Source organism: Paramisgurnus dabryanus, chromosome 21 (assembly GCF_030506205.2).
Source record: "Paramisgurnus dabryanus chromosome 21, PD_genome_1.1, whole genome shotgun sequence".
NCBI classification, from domain to species: Eukaryota; Metazoa; Chordata; class Actinopteri; order Cypriniformes; family Cobitidae; genus Paramisgurnus; species Paramisgurnus dabryanus.
In genome coordinates, this window is record NC_133357.1 from 2,780,254 (window position 1) to 2,807,670 (window position 27,417).

At 36.5% G+C, this 27,417-nt stretch overlaps 3 protein-coding genes across 3 annotated transcripts in view; 2 read left to right on the forward strand and 1 right to left on the reverse strand.

The window, feature by feature from the left end:
* Positions 1-201: 201 nt before the first annotated feature.
* On the forward strand, positions 202-2,832 carry LOC135775274 (tubulin alpha-1A chain). The gene is made up of 4 exons (XM_065285344.1): positions 202-361; positions 1,202-1,424; positions 1,511-1,659; positions 1,744-2,832. Exons 1-4 carry the CDS (start codon positions 359-361, stop codon positions 2,722-2,724), a joined length of 1,356 nt encoding a protein of 451 aa, XP_065141416.1. The 5' UTR covers positions 202-358; the 3' UTR covers positions 2,725-2,832.
* Positions 2,833-4,254: 1,422 nt separating this feature from the next.
* Positions 4,255-8,876, forward strand: LOC135775275 (tubulin alpha chain-like). The gene is made up of 4 exons (XM_065285345.1): positions 4,255-4,414; positions 5,737-5,959; positions 6,040-6,188; positions 6,293-8,876. Exons 1-4 carry the CDS (start codon positions 4,412-4,414, stop codon positions 7,265-7,267), a joined length of 1,350 nt encoding a protein of 449 aa, XP_065141417.1. The 5' UTR covers positions 4,255-4,411; the 3' UTR covers positions 7,268-8,876.
* Positions 8,652-27,417, reverse strand: part of jph2 (junctophilin 2) — a 29,750-nt gene continuing 10,984 nt past the window's right edge. Inside the window, exons 3-6 of the mRNA XM_065285339.1 lie at positions 15,260-15,378; positions 14,040-14,935; positions 11,005-11,101; positions 8,652-10,606 (exon numbers count right to left, since the gene is read on the reverse strand). Coding sequence (XP_065141411.1) covers positions 11,021-11,101; positions 14,040-14,935; positions 15,260-15,378 — 1,096 coding nt within the window. The 3' untranslated portion in view covers positions 8,652-10,606; positions 11,005-11,020. The remainder of the gene's footprint in view (positions 10,607-11,004; positions 11,102-14,039; positions 14,936-15,259; positions 15,379-27,417) is intronic.

A 27,417-nucleotide genomic window follows, 5' to 3' on the forward strand; every position in this document is an offset into this window, starting at 1 on the left:
GTCGATCACAAAATGAACACAAAATGTGATTAAACATCAATGAAGTCTTATTAAAAATGCATGCATAAGAAACGTTATTCAGCTTTTCGGTGCAACTGGGTGAGGTTCTGGGAGGTGTCTGACAGCCCTGATATTGCTTACAGCCAATAGGAATGGTTCAAGTTTTCCGTATTGGGCGGGACACTGCGCGTTTTACCAATAGAATGCGGTAAACGTAGTCGCCAGGGCAACGCTCATATAAAAGTGAGGTTAGACCGTTAATACGTTATTCTCTTACATCGACCCCTTAGTTGTCGAACTGTGAGATCTCACCGCGAAGACATTTTTCTCACCCGGCCGAGCAACATAACCAGAAACAATGGTGAGCTTAATTTATCAAACTAAATATTGCCTTTTTATCGAAATAATTGATTAATATTAAAATTGAAAGTGTACTGTATCTGATACTGTACGCTTTGAGTATGCTTTCAATATTCAGGTGATAACATAAATAATGGAGAAATATATATTTAGACACAAGAAAATCTGTATGCGTGTTCATCACATCCATAAATGCTCATTTGGTATCGTAAATTATTCAGATTTGATGTCGTTAAAATATCAGGGACATGGTGGGGATGATTTAGCTACTGCGGTAAAAATGGACAGATCAAGACTAAACGTATATTTAGCGCATCAGTAGTTTTTGAATCTGTAAATATATACTTTTAGGTATCAAAATTTCAACCCAAAAAGTTTTTTTATATATGTGATGAACGACGGGACGAGACAATAAAGAGCCTGGAGCCGCATGATCTGGGTGTAACCTGCTCCACGCTGTCCGGTTCAGTGTCACATTGAATCATTGGAAAAAATGAGATCCAGCGCCTCCCAAAGGATGTGGTCCTTTTTGTCTGTCGCAAATTCATATTGAACTCAGAATACAGTTAAAACCGAAATAATTTCGGAACGAACCGCGCGATACCAATTTTAGAAACCGTTTCGCTTTTCATGGCTGTGGGTGACGTCATTAAATATTAATGCTGGTGTATGCTGCATCCCTAATGCGCCTGATGGTTAATGCCAGCAAACTGTAGATTAGCTGTGGGTGTTATGTGATCACTTCCTCTGACATTTACTTGAGTGACATTTACTTGTTCTCATTCACATAGTGTCATTTCAGTGTCATTAGATTTTTAACTTTTGCTCTTTTTCTCCACAGCGTGAGTGTATCTCTATCCACGTTGGTCAGGCTGGTGTCCAGATCGGCAATGCATGCTGGGAGCTCTATTGTCTTGAGCATGGCATTCAGCCGGATGGCCAGATGCCCAGTGACAAGACCATTGGTGGAGGTGATGATTCCTTCAACACCTTCTTCAGTGAAACTGGAGCAGGAAAGCACGTACCCAGGGCTGTGTTTGTAGATCTGGAGCCCACTGTAATTGGTAAGAGGTGGACACATTATTTTCCATAATTTTAATAAATTCTGTCATTAAGCCCTCTTTAAAATATTTATGATCTGTCTGTCTAGATGAGGTTCGCACTGGAACTTACCGTCAGCTGTTTCACCCCGAGCAGCTCATCACAGGAAAGGAAGATGCTGCTAATAACTACGCTCGTGGCCACTACACCATCGGTAAAGAAATCATTGATTTGGTACTGGACAGGATTCGCAAACTGGTAGGTAGCAGTAGCCACACACTATACAATAATACAATAAGGATATATGTTAAGAGTTTCTGAACAAAACTATTTCTTTTTCAGGCTGACCAGTGCACAGGCCTCCAAGGTTTCTTGGTCTTCCACAGCTTTGGTGGTGGAACCGGTTCTGGCTTCACCTCTCTGCTGATGGAGCGCCTCTCTGTTGACTATGGCAAAAAGTCCAAACTAGAGTTCTCCATCTACCCAGCCCCTCAAGTCTCTACTGCTGTGGTCGAACCCTACAACTCCATTTTGACCACCCACACCACACTAGAGCACTCTGACTGTGCCTTCATGGTAGACAATGAGGCCATTTATGATATCTGCCGTAGGAATCTCGATATCGAGCGTCCTACTTACACCAACCTCAACAGGCTCATCGGACAGATTGTGTCCTCCATCACAGCCTCTCTCAGGTTTGATGGTGCCCTCAATGTCGATCTTACCGAGTTCCAGACCAACTTGGTGCCCTACCCTCGTATTCACTTCCCATTGGCTACATACGCCCCAGTGATCTCCGCAGAGAAGGCTTACCATGAGCAGCTCTCTGTTTCTGAAATCACTAATGCTTGCTTTGAGCCAGCCAATCAGATGGTGAAATGCGACCCACGTCACGGCAAGTACATGGCTTGCTGTTTGCTTTACCGTGGCGATGTGGTACCCAAAGATGTGAATGCTGCAATTGCCACCATTAAGACCAAGCGCACCATCCAGTTTGTGGACTGGTGCCCAACTGGTTTCAAGGTTGGTATCAACTACCAGCCACCCACTGTGGTTCCAGGCGGTGATCTGGCTAAAGTACAGAGGGCTGTGTGCATGCTGAGCAACACCACAGCTATTGCTGAGGCCTGGGCTCGTCTGGATCATAAGTTTGATCTGATGTATGCCAAGCGTGCTTTTGTTCACTGGTATGTGGGTGAGGGTATGGAGGAGGGAGAGTTCTCAGAGGCTAGAGAGGACATGGCTGCCCTGGAGAAAGATTATGAGGAGGTTGGTGTTGATTCAGTTGAGGGTGAAGGAGAGGAGGAAGGAGAGGAATATTAGAAAATCATGATCTAAGAAAGTCGGCCAGTACAAAATAAAACCTCACAACAAATACAAATGACATTGTTACATCTCTGAACAAATAAAGCTCCTTTTCAATCTTAATAATTTGTGTCATCTTTTAAATTGTTGTATATTTAAATATATTAACACACACAACACTATATACTCAGGGCTGGAAATGGCAGAAATTCAATGCGGGACTCTAGTTGGGGGGGATTTAAGATGATTTGTTAGATGGTTTAAAATAACATAACATTAAATTTAGTTTTTTGTTTCGTTTACACCTGTGTTTTCTTGAGTATTTAAGTCACACAAACATTTAACAACATAACAATAAATTTGTCCTAAGGTTAAAGGTAAATTATTTTGGAAATTTAGTTAATGGATATTTAAAATAAGAGGGAAAATCTGAAATAAAACAGAAAAATTTGTCATACAAAGCCACTGAAGTGTCATGTGAAAAGCTTGATGATGCATTATAAAATAATAGTTGCAATAAAAAAAACTTGCAAGTTATAATTAAATGCTATTAAGTTGTTTAAATATAATTCTTTTTCAATCCCTTTTCAAAAAAAACTAACCAGTTTGAGGTGGAACACCATTCTCCCCAGATACTCGCTCCCTGGATTCTGTCCCCCAGCGTTCTCCCTAATTTCCAGCCCTGCTATACACTGATTATATATTCTGGAAATATACATAAATTTCATTTTGCCAGGGTAAATAAAGTTTTTTAAAGGCCAGTAATAAAAGGAAGTGGAAGTGGAGATGTGGTATGAACAAACCTCCATCCATTTCTTAAACTTTAACCAGAATAAAGTTACAGTTTGAGCATTTTTGTCATAATCACATGTATTGAGTATGATGAAAAGTAATTTATTCAGTTGATGTTCTGTTGTATAACAGATTAGATCTCTTTATTACAGTAACATAACAATATGGTTGTTTGTAGGCCTTACAGATATAACATATCATGCAAATGTTATGAAATATAATCTTGTTTCCTTTAAGAATGCAAAGTAGAGGAGTGGAACATAATATTTTACGAAGATTACAATCATTACAGCCCGCCAAAGTCTCATCACTCCAAGTCTATGATTAATGAACTCAATGCTTCAATATTGAGAAAAAATATAAAGACTTGTTTAACAGGTACTGTACAATACATTTAATTACATTAAACTGTTAATAAAGTTGCTAAAATGCTCATAATTAAGCGCATCACACCCAATGTTATTCATAAACATTAAAGACAAAAACGCAATTAATTAGCAGTAAAAGAAAACCATTACTTTAATAATCATTAATAAAAAAAAAAATGTAGTTTCATTTTAAATGTTTTTATTTTATTTTAAGGGCTACTAACTAGTTAAATTGACATGACTAACAGCCGTTTTTACTCAAGTTCATCCCTCCTCTTGACACTGAAATTATTGTTCAAAATCCAGAATCAGCCAATGGGGTGCGGCGATGTCTCAGATGGACCAATAGCGATGCGTCAAGAAGTGAAACGTCTCTTCTCGCGCGCCCCGCCCTGGTGACGACTGACTGGAGACGTATAAATATTCACACCCCGCATTTTGGACCACTTCTTTCTCTCACCAGACTCATAAAAGTCAACCTGTGAGAGTGCATTACTAAAAACCTTCCTCTTTCTTCATCTCTCGGAACTCCCAATTTTACAAATATGGTAAGTAACGTTATGATATCTGTTTTATGTATCTTTTAAAAGTGATGTGATGAGCTATTGGTAATAATACGTTTTCGGTGATATTTTTGATCGTAACTTGCATTTAAACGGTTTAATTAATATTATGTTGTTATACATGTTTTTTTATTTTTTTCTATTTTTTTATAATGTTACATTTTAATAAGACATAACGTACGTTATATTATCAGTTGGTTAGGTACCGTTATTTTTACTCGTGTTTGAATTTATTATTTGAAAAATGGCATACCGTAACCATCCATATAAAGCATTATTTCGTAAGACAAAAATAATACTTGAATTAAATATTTAAAAAAAATATATTTAAGAAAACGCACGTATTTCTAAAAATGATAAGAAAACGTACAGGAGGCTTATGAAAAATGATCCCGCTTTCTTCTTGGTTAAAAACGTATCGATAAAAAAGCACGTTTCAAGCTTGAAGAGGATGTGTAACTGTAGAGCTATCTTCCTTTGTTCCAATGATTGTGCAAGTCATTTCTGTGTGCGAGGACAGCTACCGGCACCGGAAGTGAGTCAGGAGCACGTGTTATGTGGTGAAAAGATGAAATTCCAGTACCGTTGTGTCAGGAGGTTTCATTGGGTTAACGGGTTTCTCATTACCAAGCCTGGGTTAGGTCAGGTTTTTATGAGTGTGACCGGTCTAAAACTGAGATGTGGTGTTTTTCATTTTTCAAGTGTGGGTAATGGGCTAAATTGACCGAACAGGCCCAGATGCCCCTTTGTTTAAAAATCCATGTCATCACTTTGTTGAGGGATGTATTATTTTAGAGTACATTTTACAGTTACACAAAAGCTGTTAAATGCAATTCTGGTCTCGTTTCATCTTAACATTGAGAAATTAATCTATATTTTGCTTAACATGAAATCAAGTTGTTTTAAATAATAGACTACTATGATCATTATTTCATAACACTTAACACAAAGTGACACAAACCGGAAGCTCACAGGCTACACCCTTTAGTGAAACAATAGAAGAGGGGCACATCTCTGCAGTGAGACCTGATCCGTGTCATCAGCTGTTTGTGTGGTCCGGGGTTTTGATTTGCATCTCAGGCATTTTTTTGTCTGTGGTTCTTTAATACAAAGACATGTGCTTCTAATAATATAACTGCTTTGTTTAAACACTATGCCATTAATGTAGAGAGAGTCTGTTGTTTTACAGAGTTTTAAAAGTTTGCACTAAGACATTTAAAAGTATTTAAAAGATTTATAAATCTAATCTACTTGTATGAGTGCTAAACAGATTTTTAAATGTTTTTATTTTTTGCTCTTCTTTGCAGCGTGAGTGTATCTCTGTGCACGTTGGTCAGGCTGGTGTCCAGATCGGCAATGCATGCTGGGAGCTCTATTGTCTTGAGCATGGCATTCAGCCGGATGGCCAGATGCCCAGTGATAAGACCATTGGTGGAGGTGATGATTCCTTCAACACCTTTTTCAGTGAGACTGGAGCAGGAAAGCACGTACCCAGAGCTGTGTTTGTAGATCTGGAGCCCACTGTCATTGGTAAGAGGCGCACCCTTTTTTTAAATAGTTTAATAAATTCTGTCATTGAGTTTGTTATTAATCATGATCCATCTATCTAGATGAGGTTCGCTCTGGAACTTACCGTCAGCTGTTCCACCCCGAGCAGCTCATCACAGGAAAGGAAGATGCTGCTAATAATTACGCTCGTGGTCACTACACCATTGGGAAGGAGCTTATTGATCTGGTATTGGACAGGATTCGCAAACTGGTAGGTTTTTAATTAAACCTCAAATGATTACAATCTATTTTGATTTTAACTAGTGGTTGATTTAAATTTGTTGGTTAATCATTACCTTTAATATTGCTCTTCAGGCTGACCAGTGCACAGGCCTCCAGGGTTTCTTGGTCTTCCACAGCTTTGGTGGTGGAACCGGTTCTGGTTTCACCTCTCTGCTGATGGAGCGCCTCTCTGTTGACTATGGCAAGAAGTCCAAACTGGAGTTCTCCATCTACCCAGCTCCCCAAGTCTCTACTGCTGTGGTCGAACCCTACAATGCCATTCTCACCACCCACACCACCCTAGAGCACTCTGACTGTGCCTTCATGGTAGACAATGAGGCCATTTATGATATCTGCCGTAGGAATCTCGATATCGAGCGTCCTTCCTACACCAACCTTAACCGGTTGATCAGTCAGATTGTGTCCTCCATCACAGCCTCTCTCAGGTTTGATGGTGCCCTCAATGTCGATCTTACCGAGTTCCAGACCAACTTGGTGCCCTACCCTCGTATTCACTTCCCATTGGCTACATACGCCCCAGTGATCTCCGCAGAGAAGGCTTATCATGAGCAGCTCTCTGTTTCTGAAATCACTAATGCTTGCTTTGAGCCAGCCAATCAGATGGTGAAATGCGACCCACGTCACGGCAAGTACATGGCTTGCTGTCTGCTGTACCGTGGCGACGTGGTGCCCAAAGATGTGAATGCTGCAATTGCTGCCATTAAGACAAAGCGTTCCATCCAGTTTGTGGACTGGTGCCCAACTGGTTTCAAGGTTGGTATTAACTACCAGCCACCCACTGTGGTTCCAGGCGGTGATCTGGCTAAAGTACAGAGGGCCGTGTGCATGCTGAGCAACACCACAGCTATTGCTGAGGCCTGGGCTCGTCTGGATCATAAGTTTGATCTGATGTATGCCAAGCGTGCTTTTGTTCACTGGTATGTGGGTGAGGGTATGGAGGAGGGAGAGTTCTCAGAGGCCAGAGAGGACATGGCTGCCCTGGAGAAAGATTATGAGGAGGTTGGAGCTGAGAGTGTGGAAGGGGAGGAAGAGGGGGAAGAATATTAGGTTTTCTCCTGTTGTTTCTTGAATGTTTCCTGTATGTCACTTTTACCTGTTCTTTTTATTCTTCAACTTGATAAAAGCTCATACTTACTTTTATGCTAATAAAGTTTGTATTGCTTGTAAACTGTCTGTGTGTCATTTTGAGACACCTATGGCTTGTAGGGTGTTTTTAACAATGACCATTGTATAACATGACTTGTTGAATTTTCAAAACTACAATTAGTCCACACAAGTTTAGCAAACATGTTTGTTGCGTTTTTTGTCATTAACTTTGATTGCAAAGAACATTGTGAGTGAGTCAAAAATATCATAATATGACAAATGATAGAATCCTGGATGTCAAGTTTATTTGACCAGTTTCCATAATTGTTTCTAGGCCCATACAATGTCTTGACCAAGAACTATTTGATTATTGGTTTGCTTAGAAAAAGCCCATATTACATGGGTTTATAGAATACCTACATTGTTCTGTAAGGCCTAGGCAAATAAGAGCTGCCTGTTTGAAGTATTAAATCTAGAAGGCAGTGTTGCAGTGTAAATGTTGGTTGGATTGGTGTCCGCTTATGCCATTACTTAATAGTATTGTTGAAGGATTGGCAAAAGAGCCGCTAGTTAATGCAAGTGAATGTACTTGCAGTGTACCAGGGTAAGAGACACTGAGAGACCACTTCACCACCCTAATCTAAATTGGTCTTGGCATTCAGACCCTGTTGGGGAGGATATGTCAGACTGGGGGACAGGTGGAGTTTAAATATATATTCTTTGTTCTCCCTTGTTTGCCTCTCCTTGGACATATGTCACAATATTAACAGTAGCCAAGTCTCAAGTATTTAAGTGATCAGTAGGGAAATTGGTCAAACTACAGATAATTCTTCGATATGTAAGGTTACAACTAGGGATGCACCGATAGGATTTTTTAGGCCGATACCGATTTAGACAGACAACTTCTGGCCGATACTGATGCTGATACCGATATTAAACACTTGTATACAATACTATACAGTTGGTCTATTAGCTAGTATTTTTCTGCATCAAATTATTATTACTGAACATGGATTGGATCTAATTAACATTCAACTTACCAACATAATAAGAGAGACACAAATTAAGCTAAAAAATATAATAAGACAGCATGACAACCTTCAAAGGTGGTGTTTGCTATTCAGCATTTATTTTATTAACATCATTAACTCATTTTTTACATATAATGGATTTCTTTATGCAGTTAATTAATAAACAATCGATATCGGCCTTTCTCGTGCTATTGCCGATATGCCGTGGTTTCAAATTCATCAAAAAACGGCCGATAAATATCGGCGGCCGATACATCGGTGCATCACTAGTTACAACGATAGGTTGTAAGTTAAGAAAAGTCAAGAAATGAGTGTTGCAGTTAAAAAAAATTTATTTGAATTAATGTTTGTAGTTTGTAGTGAATTTATTATTTCCATGTTGTGCTGGGTATACTCTTAACAAAATACAGCTGACATGAAGGAACTTGCAATGAAGAAAGCATCAAATAAGTCATGAAATGTATCAAACATGCTGACTGTTTTTCTTTTTAATAAGCAAAATGTACTGCATTTGCAAATTAAATTACAGAAACAATGAATCATTTGTATTTGTATTGCTTGATCTACAATTCTCTCCCCAAAAGTCATGTAGCTTTTTTGCCATCCTGAAAAAACCATGTAGCAAACTTGTGAAAAAACACTAAAACAGTCTAAAGATTTTAAAGCTAGTACATGCAACAGTGTCAACATGCAACTGTATCACTTGGGAGTATCTAAACTAAATTATATATATATACATACATACATACATACATACATACATATATATATATATATATATATATATATATATATATATATATATATATATATATATATATATATATATATATATATATATATATATATATATATATATATATATATAGCTCTGCCGAATAAATGCATTAGGATTTGCTTAATTTAAAATAATATCCCTTTATTCACTAAATAACAATTTGAAAAATGTGAGATTTTTTACTGTTTGTAAGACCAGTATCATTATTTATAATCTCTTTACACGTATGAGGTAACCTTTACTATTCTAATATGTATTATATAAAGCTTTGTAATGTGCATTTTCAGAACATTTGTGCGGAAAAGCTCATAATTTAGAAATGTACAAAAAACACAACAAATGTGCACACATGCATATAAAATTTCAGACACGTACATTTGTTGCACAACCCGGCTTAAACATTTTAAAATCAAATGGATGCGGTATTTCTGATATAGGCAGAAAAACGCTAATGAAATTCAAGCATGACACAATCTGTCACAAATTCACAGTAAAACACTCGGTTAGACATGATAATTTTTCCTATTTGTCATGTTGTATTCAGTAAATTATGTTTTTTCAGACTTCTGTTTAAAAATTCTCAGCCCAAAAATTGGTGACCCATCAGATCTTTAGAGGGTTGCTTGTGCTATCTTTGCAGAAAACACAATACTTTCATAACAATCGTCATTAGAGCAAAGTATTCAAATTAGTGAATACTGTACAACTTATGCTTTCATTGTAGAAAATATTTGTAGGCTTTAATGTTATATCTTCATTTTACAGTAAGGATGCTCTTTATTACAGAGGGGACATTTTAAGACACTTCACAAGTTTGCATTACATGTAATCAAATATGAAATAAAGCATTTTTGGTGTGCTGTGCGAGGGGAGGGCTCTGAGCTCAAAACCCAGAGAGTAAGGTAATGGGGTGGAGGAGGGATGCTGTGACGGGACATAGGTGAAGGACGGCTAAATAGAGAAACCTCTTTGCACTGATTGGTTGAATTACATGAAATGTTCCTCCCAAACTTGAATTTGATAAAACTAGATAAAAAATATACTGGTGGATTTCTTTATACCAAAGTAAATAAAAGAAAAATGATTCACCCACTTCATAAAGTCACTGTATTTATGTTTATTCTCCAAATATGAATATTATATACCAAATTACATCCTGCACTACTCGATATGTGATTGTGAAAGTAGACAACATAAGTAAGCCCTTATAGCAGATTATTCCATTTATTTTTCTCTACTGACAAACAAACTTAGTTGACAGAACTGTAAAATTCGGTGCCTTACAAAGCAAATGTGTACAAATGCTTTACTCTCTCACAGTCAGACATTGAGACGTACTGATGGTTTGATTCGCTCAGTCCAACTGCAGATGGCGGCCATCTTTAGAGTAGCTCAGGAGGGCTTTTCTGAAACTCGATATCACAACAACAGAGCTGCTAATGGAGCGCGCCGCATCCTCACAGCTACATTCTTTCACCTGGGTGGTTTTGGCTAGAAAAAGGTGTGATAGTATCCACAGAGTCACAAGGTAAAACAAAAAATTACTTCGTAGCATGTGTCTTCTGAAGGCCTGTCAGTGTTATGAACTACATAAAACACACTAAAACATATAGGGGTGGTTTCCTGGACAAGGATTGGCTTAAAGTAGGACTTGGCCTTAGTTTAATAAGGAAATATAACTAGTTTTAACAAACATGCCTTACTACAAACATTACATCCGTGCATTTTGAGGCAAAACAATGTATTTTAAGATATGTCAGTACAAGTTTTTTAAGTTTGGACAGCTCTTACATTTATTTTAGTCTAGGACTAGTCTAATCCCTGTACGGGGAAACCACCCCATAAATGCAATAAATGAAAATTTGATCTAATGATGAGATGCAGCTTACCTAAGGCTTTGTCGCCTCAAGACAAAATGTGAACGAACAGAATGGCCAGACCAATGTTCAGGAATATAACCATGCAGATCATAACTGTGTTCGGCCCCTGAGAACAGACAGTCTGTTAGTTTCCATTTTGTCAAGCTTTATAATAAACAACAATACTGCGTTAATGCTGGTGTTTAAAGGAAAATTTACCTTTAGGTTAAAAAAAGTAAAAAAAAACAAAATTTTAACTTATCGCTATATCACATTATAAATCCATCCAAAATCCCTCTTAATTTCATATGCACCATTCGATGAATGAAATAGTTACATTTACACATGTAAAGGTCATTTTAAGGGTTTTGGAATGGGTGATTATATAATTGCAGCATTTGGTCATTAATTTTTCAGATGGTTAAATTTTTAATTATTTTAATAATTTGGTACTCATTGTCATGGATCACAAGATGTTACAGGCAATAACAATGTAATATTGTCTGTCAACTCTGTTACCGTCAAACTCTGTTACCAAGGTAGAGTAACAGTGTTGACACTATGTATCAGAACAAACACACACGCATGACTGTCAACACTGCTACTCTACCTGGTAACAAAGTTTGACAGCAGAAAAAATAACTACTTTGGACACTAAATGCAATTATATAGTATGTTTGAGGTTATATGAACAGCTGAACAGCATGTATCCTAGCCACAAGGTGTCACTGTGATCCAGTGTAATACTGGGCTTTTTAGGTAACACAAGGGGCTTTCTGAAGGTGAGAATTTGTCATTTTGAGGCTCAGTCTTAGATATGCCTGATTGTGAAAATGCAAGAAACTCGAGCCAAGGCCAAGAAATGCATTCAAAGGACTTGAGGAGGCCAAGAAACCCAATCTCTGACCTGCTCAGAGTCTGTTTTGAGTTATGAATTACTCAATAGCATGAGCCAATAGGATTGTGACCGATCAGGGGCCCCATTGACTTCCATAGTAGGAAAAAATAATACTACTGGAAGTCATTGATCGGTTTGGTTACAAACATTCCCCAGAATATCTTCCTTTGTGTTCATCAGAACAAAGAAATTAATACAGGTTTGTAACAACATGAGAGTGAGTCAATAATGACACGTTTTTATTTTGGGGTGAAATTTCCGTTTAAGCAAAAGTTTAAGAAAGTTTTCATTTGTTTAGAGTAGGGGTGCACCAATATTTCGCCCGATGATGCTTGCTATGCTTCTCATTGAATTACGGTGAAATGCCACGTCATCCAAAAGCCAGGGGGTCTCTCGTGCAGAAACTCAATATGCGCTGTAGACGAAGAACCACACACGCAGCTATGACCATAGATATGTATAAAGGCTAGGGCTGCGTCCGAAACCGCATGGTACTGAATAAGATGAAGTACCTACTTACTTGCCGTTAAAACAGTAGGTACTATAGTATGAATCCTGGTAGTATGAATGAGATTCGGACGTACTACATCCACCATGTTGCTACATCACGTAACATACCTCGTCGTCATGTCATTTCAGCGCGAAAACAACTGCATGCCTCTTCTTCTTTGTTGGATAACTCCTCTCCCGGGGCATCATGGGATAGTGAAGTGTCCATCGTATGCACACTGCAAAATCTAACCTGAAGTAGTAGGTCATCCGGGTACTTTTCGCATACTGTTTTTCGAATACTATGTATTCGGACATACTACTCGCCTCGCATACTGCTTTTCGTGTACTATATAGTATGAAGTAGGCGGTTTCGGACGCAGCACACATGTCTCGCCCGCGCTGCTGGCCAATTGAGTGGAACGTCCGCATTTTGGCGGCCATCTTACCACAGGGCGCTCGCTCACTCGTAGCATTGAGTTTTAACAATGCAGGTACTTTTAAATGACCGTAACTTGCTGAATTTTTTACCAATTTCCAAACGGTTTGGTTTGTTATAAACGTCAAAGATGTACCTATGACACTGCATACTTATACAAAAAAAAATCATGAAACAAGTAAAAAACCAAACCATTTGAAAATCGGTAGAAAATTCAGCAAGTTATGGTCATTTAAAAGTACCTGCACCATTAAACTCAATGCTACGAGTGAGCGAGCTGTCTGGGGTAAGATGGCCGCCAGGTGATGACATTAGAGACTCCGCCGTAAGACATCTAGCCTTTATACATATCTATGGCTATGACACGCAGCTTCAGGAAATGGCTTAACGATATATTTATATTGCTGTTCTTCAAACCTTTTCAGGTATTTTTATGATAATAAAGAATATGTATAATGATTACGTTTGACGAGAGTTGCTTTTTCAAATGCATGTTATAAATGACTCAAACTAACAGTGATTTCAGATCGATAAGGACTAGGGATTTAACGATTCAATCGCGTGTCCCATTAAAAATGCCTGTCTGAAATCGATTTTGAATCACAAGGCAGCGATTCTTTGTTTTATGCACAGCTTGTGCGTATACTAAGGCATTTGGTCAGTAGGAAGTCCTTATCAATCTAAAATCCTTATGAGTCGGAGTCGTTTATAACGTGCATTTAAAAAAGCAACACTCGCTAAATAAAAAGCATTCATAATATTCTTTGTTATCATGGAAATACCTGAAACAATTTGAAGAACAGAGTATAAATATTCATGTAGACATTTCCTGGAATAGCGTTTGTAATGCTACTTCTTCTGTTGCACAAAGGGAGTTTCTGCATGAGAGCGCCCCCTGGCGTTCGTATGTGCCGGGATTTCACCATAAATTCACCGTAATTCATTCAAATTCATTCATCTAGAAAACGCGCATTTGCACGGTTGATCAATACACCCTGATAAGGACTTGCTGATCAAAACCCATAGTACGTGAAATAGCTGTGAACATTATCGGCTGTGCGATTCAGAATAGTTATCGGCCACGTATTATTAGTGTATATCAGCATTACACGGTGCACCCCTAGTTTAGAGTCATTGATGTGTAGGAGAAACAATTCACCGATATCATCTGTGATTCTTCCTGTTGAATACTATACTAATCTCGCAAAACACTAAAGTATTTTAAATAGTTTTCCGTACCTCATCCAGCTCCACGGACTCCTGTGAAGTTTCACTGGGGGATTTCACCATTGACCTCTGCCTCATCTCATTTTTGAGCTCCACTTTGGCAACTGGTTTAGCAACCGGCTTGACCACAGGTTTAGGTTCTGGTTTCGGCACTAGCTTGGGCTCAGGTTTTGGTGCAGCTTTTGGGGCAGGGCTCGGTTCTCGTTTCAGCGAAGGTTTAGACTCCACTTTGTGGGTTACTTTCTTCTCCTCCCTTAACTCCGTCCTGGAGTGAGGCTTGCTTTCCGTCACAGAGGCTGGAAGCTCATTTACGAGCTCCCTTGTTTCAGCTTTACGTTTGACTTCGGCTGACTTTCGTTCTGGCGGGGCCGCTTTGGACAGCAGCTTGGAGGGAGGGCGAGGCGGTTCTTCATCGTCGGTGGAGATGACAAGGCTGGTTCTTAACGGGGCAGGTTCGGCTGCCTTCGTCTCAGAGTCAATTTTTTGCAGGGCTTTAATTTCCAAATCAGAACCCTGTTCGGCTTTGATGCTGGGGGTCCGGGATGGAGCACGCTCCTCTGGGACGATGGGTGGAGCGGCAGGGTTAAAGGATGGTGTACTGGGTCTACTGTTCGGCCTGCTACCTGCTTGACTGCTACCTCTGCTGGTCTTTTCTCCGTTCCAGTTACCAGGGCTCAGCAGATGTGGACCTTCCTTGCTAGAGCCCTGAGTGACAATGGCGGGAGTGGGTGAAGGGGTGCGTGCCAAGGTGGAGCTTGGTCTCAGGTTTTCCATCTCATGCATTAAAAGGCTATCTGTGGGTGTTGGTGCTGAATTCTCAGCTATCACAGGCTCGTGCATCTCTGTGTCAATGTTCTCATTACTCTCTGCAACCTCCTGCAGGGCTCGCTTTTTCAGATACTCTGGACCTGAGACACACAAGAGAGACACATGTGCATTAGAATACAGGGACAATAAATGATATTGTTACTGCTGTGTTATTTGGGTCCCCATGGCTTTTATATGATGCGTTTTTCTTAGTTTGCATAAATAAATCTTATCAATTGATTTGTTTTAGACTCTTTTAGCCTGTGGGAGCAAAAAGCCATGCGGACATTAAAGGAATAGTTCATCCAAAAATGAAAATTCTGTTATTATTTTCTCATCCTTATGTTGTTGTACACCTGTATTTTTTTCTGATGAACACAAAGGTAGATATATATATTTGGCAAAATATAAAGATATCCACCAACCTGGTTGATAAAAAGAGGGAGAAAGCTCTCTGGCAACCACACGGGCGATGCTAGACTCGTTGTTAGCTGCTATTGCAGCCTGGTCTGCGGCTTCTCCTTTGGTTTTGGCATGAGCCGTTCTGTAAATAGAGAATAATTTTATTTAGAAATTTTTAATGAGAATCTCACACATTGATATTTATTTGAAAATATAATATTCATATTTCATATTTTTGGGAAATATGGTAAATTTTGTCTTGAGTGAGATGTGATTCACTGTAAAAATTCCTTGTTGCACTTACATTTTTAAGTTGAATGAACTTGAAATTACAATTAATTTCAACTTTCTTGACTAGTGGGGAGTTGCTATACATTTTTAAAATAAGGTTGAAATAACTAAAGCAAGAAAATAATTTTAAACTTAAAAAAATTAAGTGCAACAATGAATTTTTTACAGTGAAGATAACCAAAGAGCCAAAGTTTTTAAACTTTTTAGGGAAATTCACCTATATTAAAGACTTAAAGCCTCACAATAAACTATAGGACAGGCGAGTATTTACAAATAAAATATTTTTGTACAGTAATGATTTATTGCTGTTTACAATAAAATTAAAAGACATCGAATCCATTTACCCATTAGGTTCACTGCAAAAATTACTTTCTTAGTATTTTTGTCTTGTTTTCATTACAAATATCTAAAAATTCTTAAATCAAGATTAATTTTCTTGATAAGCAAAATGCCCTAAGAAAATAAGTCTAGTTTTTAGACAAAAAAAAACATTTTAAGTGAATTTGTGCTTAAAACAAGAAAAAAATCTGCCATTTTTTTCTTGAATTAAGCTTATAAGAAAAACTTAAACTTATTTTTAGATTTGTTTCTCAGCCCATTGGCAGATATTTTGCTTGTTTTAAGCACAAATTCACTTAAATTTGATATAATGTGTCTAAAAACTAGACCTTTTTTCTTAGCTCATTTTGATCATCAAGAAAATACATCTTAATTTAACAATTTTTTTAAATTTGTACTGAAAACAAGATAAAACGCTAAGTAAGAGAGTCTTGTTTTCAGTAAAAATATCAAACAATTCTTAAATTAAGATGCTTTTCTTGGTGAGCAAAACAACCCAAGAAAATAAGTCTAGTTTTTAGACCAAAAATATCAAAGTTAAGTGATTTTGTGCATAAAACAAGCACAAAAATCTGCAAATGGGGTAAGCAAAAAATCTTGAACATTTTTCAAGACACTACATTCAAGAAAAATTTGCTTCCCCCATTGGAAGATTTTTTTGCTTGTTTTATGCACAAAATCACTTAAATTTTATTTAGTCGTTTTGCTTATCAAGAAAAAGCATCTTAATTTAAGAATTCTTAGATATTTTTACTGAAATCAAGACAAAAATACTAAGAATTTTCTTTCTTGAAAATAATTTTTTGCAGTGTTTAATCTAAAGCAACATTCAGTGTATACATTTTAATCAGTATGTGTGTTCATTGGGATCGAACCCATAACCTTTGTAGTCTGCTGACACATTGCTTAGCCAACTGAGCTACAGGAACACCTTTACACGTATTTATTCGGCTGATACTTTTTTATATAAGTGCCTTACAATGTACATTTAATGTAAATATTTAATCAGTAAAAGTCTTGGAATTGAACCAATTGCTAGCATTATGCTTTGGGGTTGAGCTTTTCTACCAGTTTCTGTGGCATCAATAAAACCAAAATAGAAATACAGCAGGACGTAATGTGAACAGCTACCAACAACAGATATAAACATAACCCATTTTGGCAGCGTTTCAGTGTCACACTAATAACAGAATGCTGTGTTTATTTCTGACGTTTGATTTAGTGGCAACAATATTGGCCCATGACAAAGATAACTCGGACAAAGTTAAACTCTATTACAAATATGATACGAGACAACAGATGAGTATTTGCTTAATGGCATCTCTTATAATTTGTCCCAAGACATCCCTGCCTCATCTTTATTTAGAAATACGTATGGGTCAGCAGCATTAAAAACTTCTCGGCATACAGTACTGTATAAGAACCTTATGAATTAACCACTGGAACTTAGTACGAGCCTAATAAGACTTCCAAAGATTTTCAGAGAAACCCAACCACACCCAAGAGCTGCAAGACAGGAGTTTGTTACTCGCAGCGTGTTTGAACCCCTGGAGAAAGATGTGTGGTGAGGGTCGTATGGCATCGGGTTATTTATAACAGAAGAGGGTGTCCTCTTCTCCCATTGAGCAGGAACTAAAATAAATCACTCTTTTAACACCAAGCACCTCACAGAAAGATATGAGAGATACTGCTGTCCTGCATTACCTAGCCGCTTCAGGAAAAAACACCCTATATTCTCTACAACACAAAATAATTCATGAGCTATATAAATTATTTATGTCCTATACTGCTATTGGCCACATAGAAAGGAATGCCTCACTATAAAACTACACCCTAAATATTAATTTCAGATACTGTATGCTATTTACTGTATGCAATAACAGCTGTTATTGCATTTACCCATATCTTTACATATATAGCAGTAACAACTTTGTTGTTTTTAATAATAATAATAATAATAATAAATCTTAAATTTTAAATCTAATTTTGTCTATGTTAAAACAACTGTGATGTGATGGTTACACTAACATCCAGTTAACTTTATACTTTATTATGTATAAGGGACCCCCAGATTTTCAGCAGTCACTCCATGTAGTATTTTCTCTGTAATATTTTCTATACTGTAATGTAATGATGTCCTTTAGGTTCAAAATAGCATGACCACTCCAGATGACACAGATGTGCAGTATTTATTATACTTTTGGCAGGTGCAACTTTAATTTACAGTCAGTATTTTAAAATGTAAATCTCTTCTATACCCAGTCAGATTAGTAGGCTTGTGAAGACTGATTAGATTGGTTATTTCAGTTCATGCTAAAAATGTTTGAGACAGCAAGTGCTCACAATTCTCTGCTATTAGTGTTGTATTTTAAAATAAGGATTTAACCTCCTAAGGCCCAAACTTAGAAAATAACCAATAAATATAATAACCAAATATTTTTCATTGAACATGAAGCAGTGTAATTGTCCACATTTGTGTACAACAGGTTCCTGTTACACAGAATTAAGTATTATGGTGCAAACAACAAAAAATGTGATAACCACGTATGTAGACATCCAGGTCTTACGAGGTAAAATAAGTTGTGTAGAGGTATGTGCATGGATATATTGGCCTATATTGTAAGACTGCTGGACTGTAGACTGAGTTTAATCTTTACAGCCTAATCTAATTCTGATGTTCCTGTAGCTCAGTTTGTACAGCATTGCATTAGCAGTGCAAAAGGCTCTGGATTTGATTCCCAGAAAACACACTCTCACTGGCATATGTTTAACTATACATTTTTATGTGAAAACTAGTAACTCTCTTATCTACTCCTGTTGTTTAGTATTTTGGTCTTAAATTGGAAAAAGTTTAGATTTTCAAAGTGCAGAAAGCAGACGACTCCGGGCCAAATCCGTGCCAAAGTCAGAAACTCTGGTCCAGAGTCATCTGCTGTATAAATTAATTTTGGATAAAAACATCTATTAATTGCATAAATGAAATAAACTTTTTCTAATTTAAGACAAAATAATAAACCCCAGGACTAGATAAGAGAGTTACTAGTTTGACATAAAAATGTATAGTTAAACATGTGCCACAACAGTCAACATAACACTACAATAAGAGTATACACTGCAAAAAAATGACTTTCTTACTTAGTATTTGTGTCTTGTTTTCAGTAGAAATATCTAAAAATTCTTAAATTAACATGATTTTCTGTATGAGCAAAATGACCTAAGTAAATAAGTCTAGTTTTAAGACAAATAATATACAATTTAAGTGAAATTGTACTTAAAACAAACAAAATTATCTGCCAATGGGGTGAGAATTTTTTTTTTTCTTAAACACTTAATTCAAGTAAAATTTTCTCACTCCATTGGCAGATATTTTTGCTTGTTTTAAGCACAAATTCACTTAAATTGTATATTTTTTGTGTAAAAACTAGTATTATTTTCTTAGGTCATTTTGCTCATCAAGAAAATACATTTAGATTTAAGAATTTTTAGATATTTCTACTGAAAACAAGACAAAAATACTAAGTAAGAATGTCATTTTTTGCAGTGTAGACATTAGTAGAAGATATACTTACATATTCTATTCAATTTATATAATATTTATTATAAAATACACAGTGAAGGAATTCTCTTACATATGTTTTGTAAGATCTTTTTAAAGATCAGAAGTTTTATTTTCTTTCTTATTAAATCAACGGACATATTTTGTACACTGTAAAAAGTTCGATCAACTTAAAAAAAAAATAACTTCAGTTGGTAACACGCAAAAAAATTAAGTTTAAAATTTCACTTTAGGTAAAAAAAAATATTTGAAAAAACTTATTTTTTCCATGTTTAAGTTCTATAGTTGGGTCCCTAGTGCTTCTATCAACCTAGAAAATGTGAAAAAGAACAACCCAGTAACTTAGTTTTGGTAAACCATTCTCTGCTAGCAATTAGGTCATTGAAATTTGGCTCCCCTTGTGATGTCAGAAGGGGATCTTATTATAATAATACCACCCCTTAATGTGGGCTATCCAACCACGGCACTGGCATTTAGTGCAGAGAGAAAAAATAATGGACAGTACAATTGAGTTTCAATTTCAACAAACCACCATCATTGCGATTAGTGTTTGCATTTCATCAGCTCATTTGCATTTTAAAGTGGCAATTTTAACATGCTATAATAAACAATCTATATGGTATTTTGAGCAAAAAAATCACATATGTACTCTGGGGACACCAAATATTAATTTGACATCTTAAAAAAGTCCTGTGAAACGTCCCCTTTAAATTCTTCAATCTGTTTTGAGTTTTAAGAATGAGTCCTCTCATAACATGGCCCAATAGGATTTTGACCAATCAGAGGCCCCATTGACTTCCATAGTAGGAAAATAATTAGGTGTAGTAATTTTTTAAGTTGATCCAACTTTTCACTTTTTACAGTGTGGCCTGGCCTTTTTATGACTTCTCATTCATTTGTATTTATTAATACACCAAGGGACATAACACCTCACTGACCCCAGTGCTGCTGTATTAAACGAATGATAATATTATTATTATTTGTCCCTGCCATCTCTCTTCCTGTTTTCTAGATCAGTCTACACAATGTTGGTCATTTGCATATTACATTAATACTTGACATATGTGAGCCTGCCTTTGAAAACCCAGCTAAACTCATTTGTTGTTATTGTTTTACATAAAATCATCCTTCATAATGTAAAGAAGATCCTGTGAAAAATAACCTTGATATTAATATTGACTAAGTATGAGATTGAAATCAAACTTTGATGCTTCTTATCTCACAGACAGGGTCACATATACACTAATTTACAGTAGCTAGAATTTTATCTATATGTCAGAATCACTCACTAAATGTTCCTATAGCTCAGTTGGTAGAGCTTTGCTTTTGCAGCGCATAGATTATGGGTTTGCTTTCCAGGAATCACATGTACTGATAAAATGCATAGTCTAAAAGCACAGTAAGTCGATCTGGATGCCAAATGCATAATTGTAAATGTAAAAATGTACATATAAAAACATTGTTTAATACATTTACTCATAAGACTGCACTGTGAAAAATATGCAGCATTTTTGTCAAAACAGCATACATTTTTATGTTACTTTAACCTAAAAAATGAAGTTAAACAACTTGACTTTATAAGTTATGTCAACTTTTTTAAGACAAAACCTAAAATAGTAGGTTGAGTTAAGTTGTTTTAAATTCATGCTGGATTTTTTTTACAGTATGGGCCACAGTGGCAAAAATGTCTTAGCCAGAGCCGCTCCGCCCTATACGCAGGCTATGCGAGCTGCGTAGGGCCCCACACCACTAGGGGGCCCCCTTGTTCTTAACTTCATGCAGCACTGCACAGACCAGCTGGCGAGTGACATTGTGCCGTGGGAATTCCAGTTGTCAGTCAATCTATGCAGCTCCGCATGCAGTTGACGCGCCTATCAACATACGTCTTCATTCGCATATTTAAGCTACCTGCCCGGAGCAGGAAAGACAAGGGCCATGAAGGTGAAGTAAAAAGATTAAGAACCCAAAATTCCTATTTAGTCTTTAACCATGCAATGGATTTATAACAAACACTGCAGTCCAAATCCTAGATTCAGTGTTAGTTCAGTGTGTTTTGTTAGAAATTTTGGGCACATTAATAATAAAAATCTTTTACATGTGTTAAAAAAATAAGTTGTGTGACTCCTGTTAGCATTTTAAAACAATGCACATTAGGTTTAATGTTTGCGTATTTAGAGAATGATTTATGTATTTTGGTGTGTTTATCTGTGGAGTCTAATCATGCCTTAGTTTTTAAACAAATTGGAAAATCTGTTAAGTTATTTGTTATAGTTTATCTGACAGCTAATTTGGTTTTATTGTATTCATAATTTAAAATTGGTTTCACTGATAATCTCTTAAAAAAATAATATATTTGGCAGTAGACCTTGTTTTCTAAATACTAATGTAACAGGTTAAGGGCTTTTCAGAAAACATGTGCCAATGTTATAATTAGGAAGTATTCTAATGAGTGTCATTTTGTCCAGCTACATTTAAGCAGAGACAATAAATGTTTATGAACGCGATGACAGGGCCCCCTCACAAAGTTGCTTAGGGCCCCCAGAAGGCCAGGATCGGCTCTGGTCTTAACTGTAGAACCAAGCAGGGTGTTGTACACTTATATACCTCCAGTCTGCTCACTTATTTGCGGGCTTGACAATATTTATATCCCCTAAACGATCTGACACCCCAGTGCTGACGCACCTCTCCGTCAAAAGTGTTTTTCGATACCAAGACCAGCAGCACAACAGAAAAACTAGAGGGTTTAATCATTTCAAAAGACTTAATGAACTGTTCCATAGTAAGCGTATTTTTTTGCTTTTTAACCTAAAAAACTAAAATAAGGAAACATTTCAGTTAACCTAAGCAAACAAAATAATATTCATATATTCATGGCAGAATTTGTGTTACTTTCTAAGTATGTTTCTCGTCATCAACAAAGAAATAATCATTTAAATAAAACCATGCACACATATACGTATCATGTTAACACATTGCATAATTTAGCTGGGTGTTTTTAAACTGAAGAATAGAACAATCTGTCTAAGAAGCTGGGGACAGAAGCAGCCTATCAGCTGTTGCATTCCTCTGTGATTGTGATAGCAACAGTGCCTGTCCTTTTTTAGGCAGGCCTTTTTTTCTGACACCAGACCCAAGTGCGTCATTTACACCCAGTGTCACGGCCCCCGAGGAGCCTCATCTTCCACACAAGAGACCCTCTGCCGGTCTAAATACACTGTGATAGAGCAAAGAAATTAACCTGCGCCTGGACCCCAATGAACGAATTACACATCGTCCGCTATTTTTAACTTTGATCTCACCACATTGGTGGAACGGAGTCCATTAAGGTACAGACAGGGGGTTTTAGATTATGTAAGGTAAATGTAACCTCCAGCACCATTACAGCCGGCCTGTGGAGATGAAGACAGTATGCCTGGGTGAATCTCATTTACATTGTAATACAGATTACATTACACAGACAATACTTGAAATAATGTGGTTTTATTCAGATATTCAGCTTTAGCAACACTTTTACAAAAATATTATATTGTAATGGCCTGTAACATCTTGTGACCACAATGAGTACCAGATTATTAAAAAGAATACAAATTATAATAATTTGCAAAAGCAGAAAAACTATAACTTTGGACACCAAATGTACCCACAATAATACAATCACCCCTACGTCTAAATGCAAAACAAACAGACTCTCTGAAGAATGTCTTTTCTATTCATGGCATATCTGTGACTTGACTCCACATATCATAAGAATGAGTCTAAGACACTGACGCTAATAATACTTCTGGCTTACAGGAAAAAAATATTTAGACTTCCATGCACTCCTGACAGCATCTGCAGTTTATCTTTTTGATGCTTACTGTTATAAACATGGGGAGAATTTCAGGTACTGTGGCTTTGATCAAATCTTTCCTCCTTGTAAGGAGATGCGCAGACCGAAGACAAACAGCTCTGGGTTCCCTCAGACATTAGACACACGCTCATGCGCCCGTCCTATTAATATGAATTTGTGAATTATTAAACCTCCTGTTCTTTGTGTGTTTTTAAAGCTTTGATTCAGTTTACAATGTGCAATATAACGTTTTCATGTTTTACGTGTAAAAAACGCTGTATTTTCAGACAATTTAGAAATACGTAACGAGTTCTGATTGTGTAGTTTGTTTAGTGTGTTGTTATTCGATAGCAGCTTAGCTTGCCGTTAGCTTAGCTGCCGACTGAGCTATTCCTGTGGGTGGAGTTTAGTCAATTTTTTTTTATATATGCCCTGTCCCAAATGGCACACTCCGGACTTGTGGTCCTCCTCAGAGTCCACACTTTGATGACATCATGTAGTGCCCACTTTAGGGACCCTTGATACAAGTCCACCTGGGTGCACCGGAGTCGTAATTTGGGACAGACTCGAGCGTCACGCCGAAAATACGAAGAGAAGTTGCCCGTCAGTGTGAACTCCTCCCTTCCATCGTCTGATTGGTCTGATTACTCTTTCGCAAGGACTTCTGAGTTGGTTAAGTGTGCGAAGCCTGCTGCAGTACGGGGGCGCTGATGAGCACACTTCGAAGTGTAAAAATGACAGATGGGACACCCTACGGACTCGTAGACTAAGCGAGCACGCACAATTTAAGGCCACTAGACCGAAAGTCCACATGAAGTGCGCCATTTGGGACAGGGCCAGTGACGTCATTAATGCAGGAAATAGAGGGCTATAGTCCAAACTGGCCGTTCGCTGTAGGCTTAGCAAGGTGAATTCTGTTAAAGAAAATATATCGCCTGGAATTGAACATTGTGCTTTATCATTTTACAGGTATTATTTATGCTATTATAGCAACATTACCAGAGGTGGAAGTAACGAATTACAACTACTCACGTTACTGTAATTAAGTAGTTTTTTCGTGTACTTGTACTTTTATGAGTACATTTTTAAGTCTGTAATTTCTCATGTACTTAAGTACAAATTAAGGTAAGTAATGTACTTCGCTACTTTGAAAATCACATTCGTTACTAAGTACTTGTAGAATTTGAATCAAATTAATATTCAAATCTTTGACAGCATTTGGATATCCAATAGAAATAATTGATCGTGGGCGGGCCAATAAAAACCCTTGTATTTGAACCGGAAAAAGAGCCCGGTCTCTGGAGAGCTATTTAATCGATCCTCGCGCGTCCATCACTGTGACGTTGTATTTAGTGTTTTAATGTCAAAGAACTGTGGCGTTATGGACGCTGAATTAATTAAAAATTCAGAAGAAATACCGGATGATGAGTGCCCATGGCTGCACCTGGGAGTTGTTCAAACAGAGGAAGGAAAGGAGACAGCGTGTAAATGTAATGCAAACTTTGTTTGCCATCTGCAGTGATTTCGGCTTACAATACTTCAGCCTCTAATCTCAAAAAGCACATTATGGTAAGAAGACTTATAACCATATTTATTTGATCGTTTTCGTTTTTAATGTTGGGTAGACCTCACGATAATTTGCCTGAAAACATCACTTGAAACATGTAGGTATGTGACAAAATGACGTAATACGCACGAGCGCTTTGTTCCCACGGCTGTGTTCCCAGCAGGTATTCAGCGCCAGACGCGTTGTTGACTTAGGAAATCTGTCATATCTTTGCTTTGTGAATACCTCTAAAGCCCATATACTAGTGACATAAATTACTTCCTCACGTTGATTCTCACGTTCGAATTTCCAAGATTGCTGTCGTAAGAAGAAAGTTATAAGCGAAGCAAAATTTCTCTCGTGTTTGGCATTGAAATCCTCTATGAAGGCGAGTATTTTTTTTGTTTCAAACCAAATACTTTTGATAGAATATACATTTAACTTGAATTAGGTGAAGTTTGGGATTGATTGTAACATTCGCATGTGCTTTTTTAAGATCCGCAAGTGACGCTGTTGTCAAAAGCAGAATCGCCCATTCAATCATATTGGCTTCCAAAACTTCTCCGTTTTCATCAATCCGTGCATTATTTTTTTAAAGTAATCATACAGAAAGAAGGATTAGAATCTCTAGATTACATTATTGGCATAATTTTGTCAAACATATAAATAAATACATGCATGCAACATGCATGCATTTATTGAATTATTATTAATGATAAATAACATAATCATCAATTAATGTATTCATAATATCTGACCATTTAAATTGCTCGCCAGAATTATTAGTCAATTAAGAAATATTAAAGAAACAATGAAATGTTTCTTTAATATATAAAAATACAGCTTTTATTTGAGAGGGCTTTGATTTCATATGGAAAGATATGCGTGGATTGATGCTCTCGGTTTCAATAATTAGTGGTTAATAAAAAATAATAACATTTATATATATATATATATATATCTTTTAAAAATATGTCATCTTAATCATGGGCTTTTAATTACATACAATGTGGTGTTTGAATTATGCAAATAGACCAAGAAATGAGAAAGTTATGATATTTTAAAGTGTTTGGTCAAGCGGAAGTTTTTCATAGTTTTATAGTTTTAATTGGGTACAAAAATGCCCCCTAATTTTCGAGTTAAAAAATTCCATAACTTTCTTAATAATTATCCGATTTTAATAATTTAAAAACCATGTTAAAGTTATTTTTATTATCTATCATATGGTTATAATTATATATGTATTTATATTTTTTGTCACATACCTAAAACATGAGCTTCAGTTTCCTAGGTGACGAGCACGTAGACCGTAAAAAAAGATTTAACATTGTAAAATGGCGCTCAAAGTTAAATTTCATGTAATTGTCAACATTGTATTATTCATATTGAATCAGTGTTTTAAGCTTATAATAATAAACAGTCTAATAAGGACTCTTTTATCAAATTCGTCTGTTGCCGCGTCCCACTGGCGTAGCAGTGTAACTGCACTGACAGCCTGTCTAAATTAGACATATGTCAGTGCTAAATGCTGATAACTTTTGAAATATTAGTAGTGTACTTTTGGAAAGCTTTCTTGTCCAATAATATTTTTAACTCTTTTCCCCGCCATTGACGAGTTATCTTGTCAATTAAGAAAAAAAAACATTTGCATAAAACGTGTTTCTGAAGAATTTATGTTAATGTGCAATACCGCGATTGTCCACTAGATAGCGGACTTAACCAATTTATGGATAAACTGAAGCCAAAACGTTATTTACTAATTTTATGTTTGATATTCGTTCTGAATCTGATCTCTAACTAAATTCCTTCACAAAAATGCAATTGTTTCAGCTTTTTGCTAAAAAAAATGTGTATTTGTAAAGAAAAACACCAATATTTAAGAGTTTATAAGCAGGGAAAAAATATGATGGAACGGTTTTTCACTTTTTTTATTGTTTGTAAGTAGAGGGTCTGTTCTTTCATTTGAAAAATTTCCTGGAAGGCATTTTGTAAAACTTTTATGAAAATCATAAAAAATGCTGGCGGGCAACTTTTCGAAAAATGGCTGGCGGGGAATGAGTTAATGTAAAAAAAATCTGTTTTTAAATAAAATAACCCAACAAGCTTATTTATGTTGTATCATAATTCATTAATAATAATAACATTAGACCATTTTTATAACTTGATAAAAATTATATGAAGAAACAATATGAAATAATATAGCTGCTGTTAAAATCATTTAACATTCTTTAAACAGACAAAATTCCTGTACTATGTGTTTATTCGTATAAAACACAAATTGCCTGTTTTTAATCCATTCATATCTCTGATTTCATTCAATGGATTTAATGTTTATTCAATAAATATCACCGGCTAAAAAGTAATTTGTACTTGAGTAGTTTTTAAGAGGGGTACTTTGTACTTTTACTTAAGTACATTTTTAACACCAGTACTTTTACTTGTAATTGAGTATTTTTTTAGCAACTACTTGTACTTGTACTTGAGTACAAATTTTCAGTACTCTTTCCACCTCTGAACATTACACACTAACTAGGGTTTAAAAAAAAACTTTGACATCCTGACTCAAATCAGATTGCATTTAAAAAAACAAAACGCAAAAGAACCAACGTTCTCATTTACA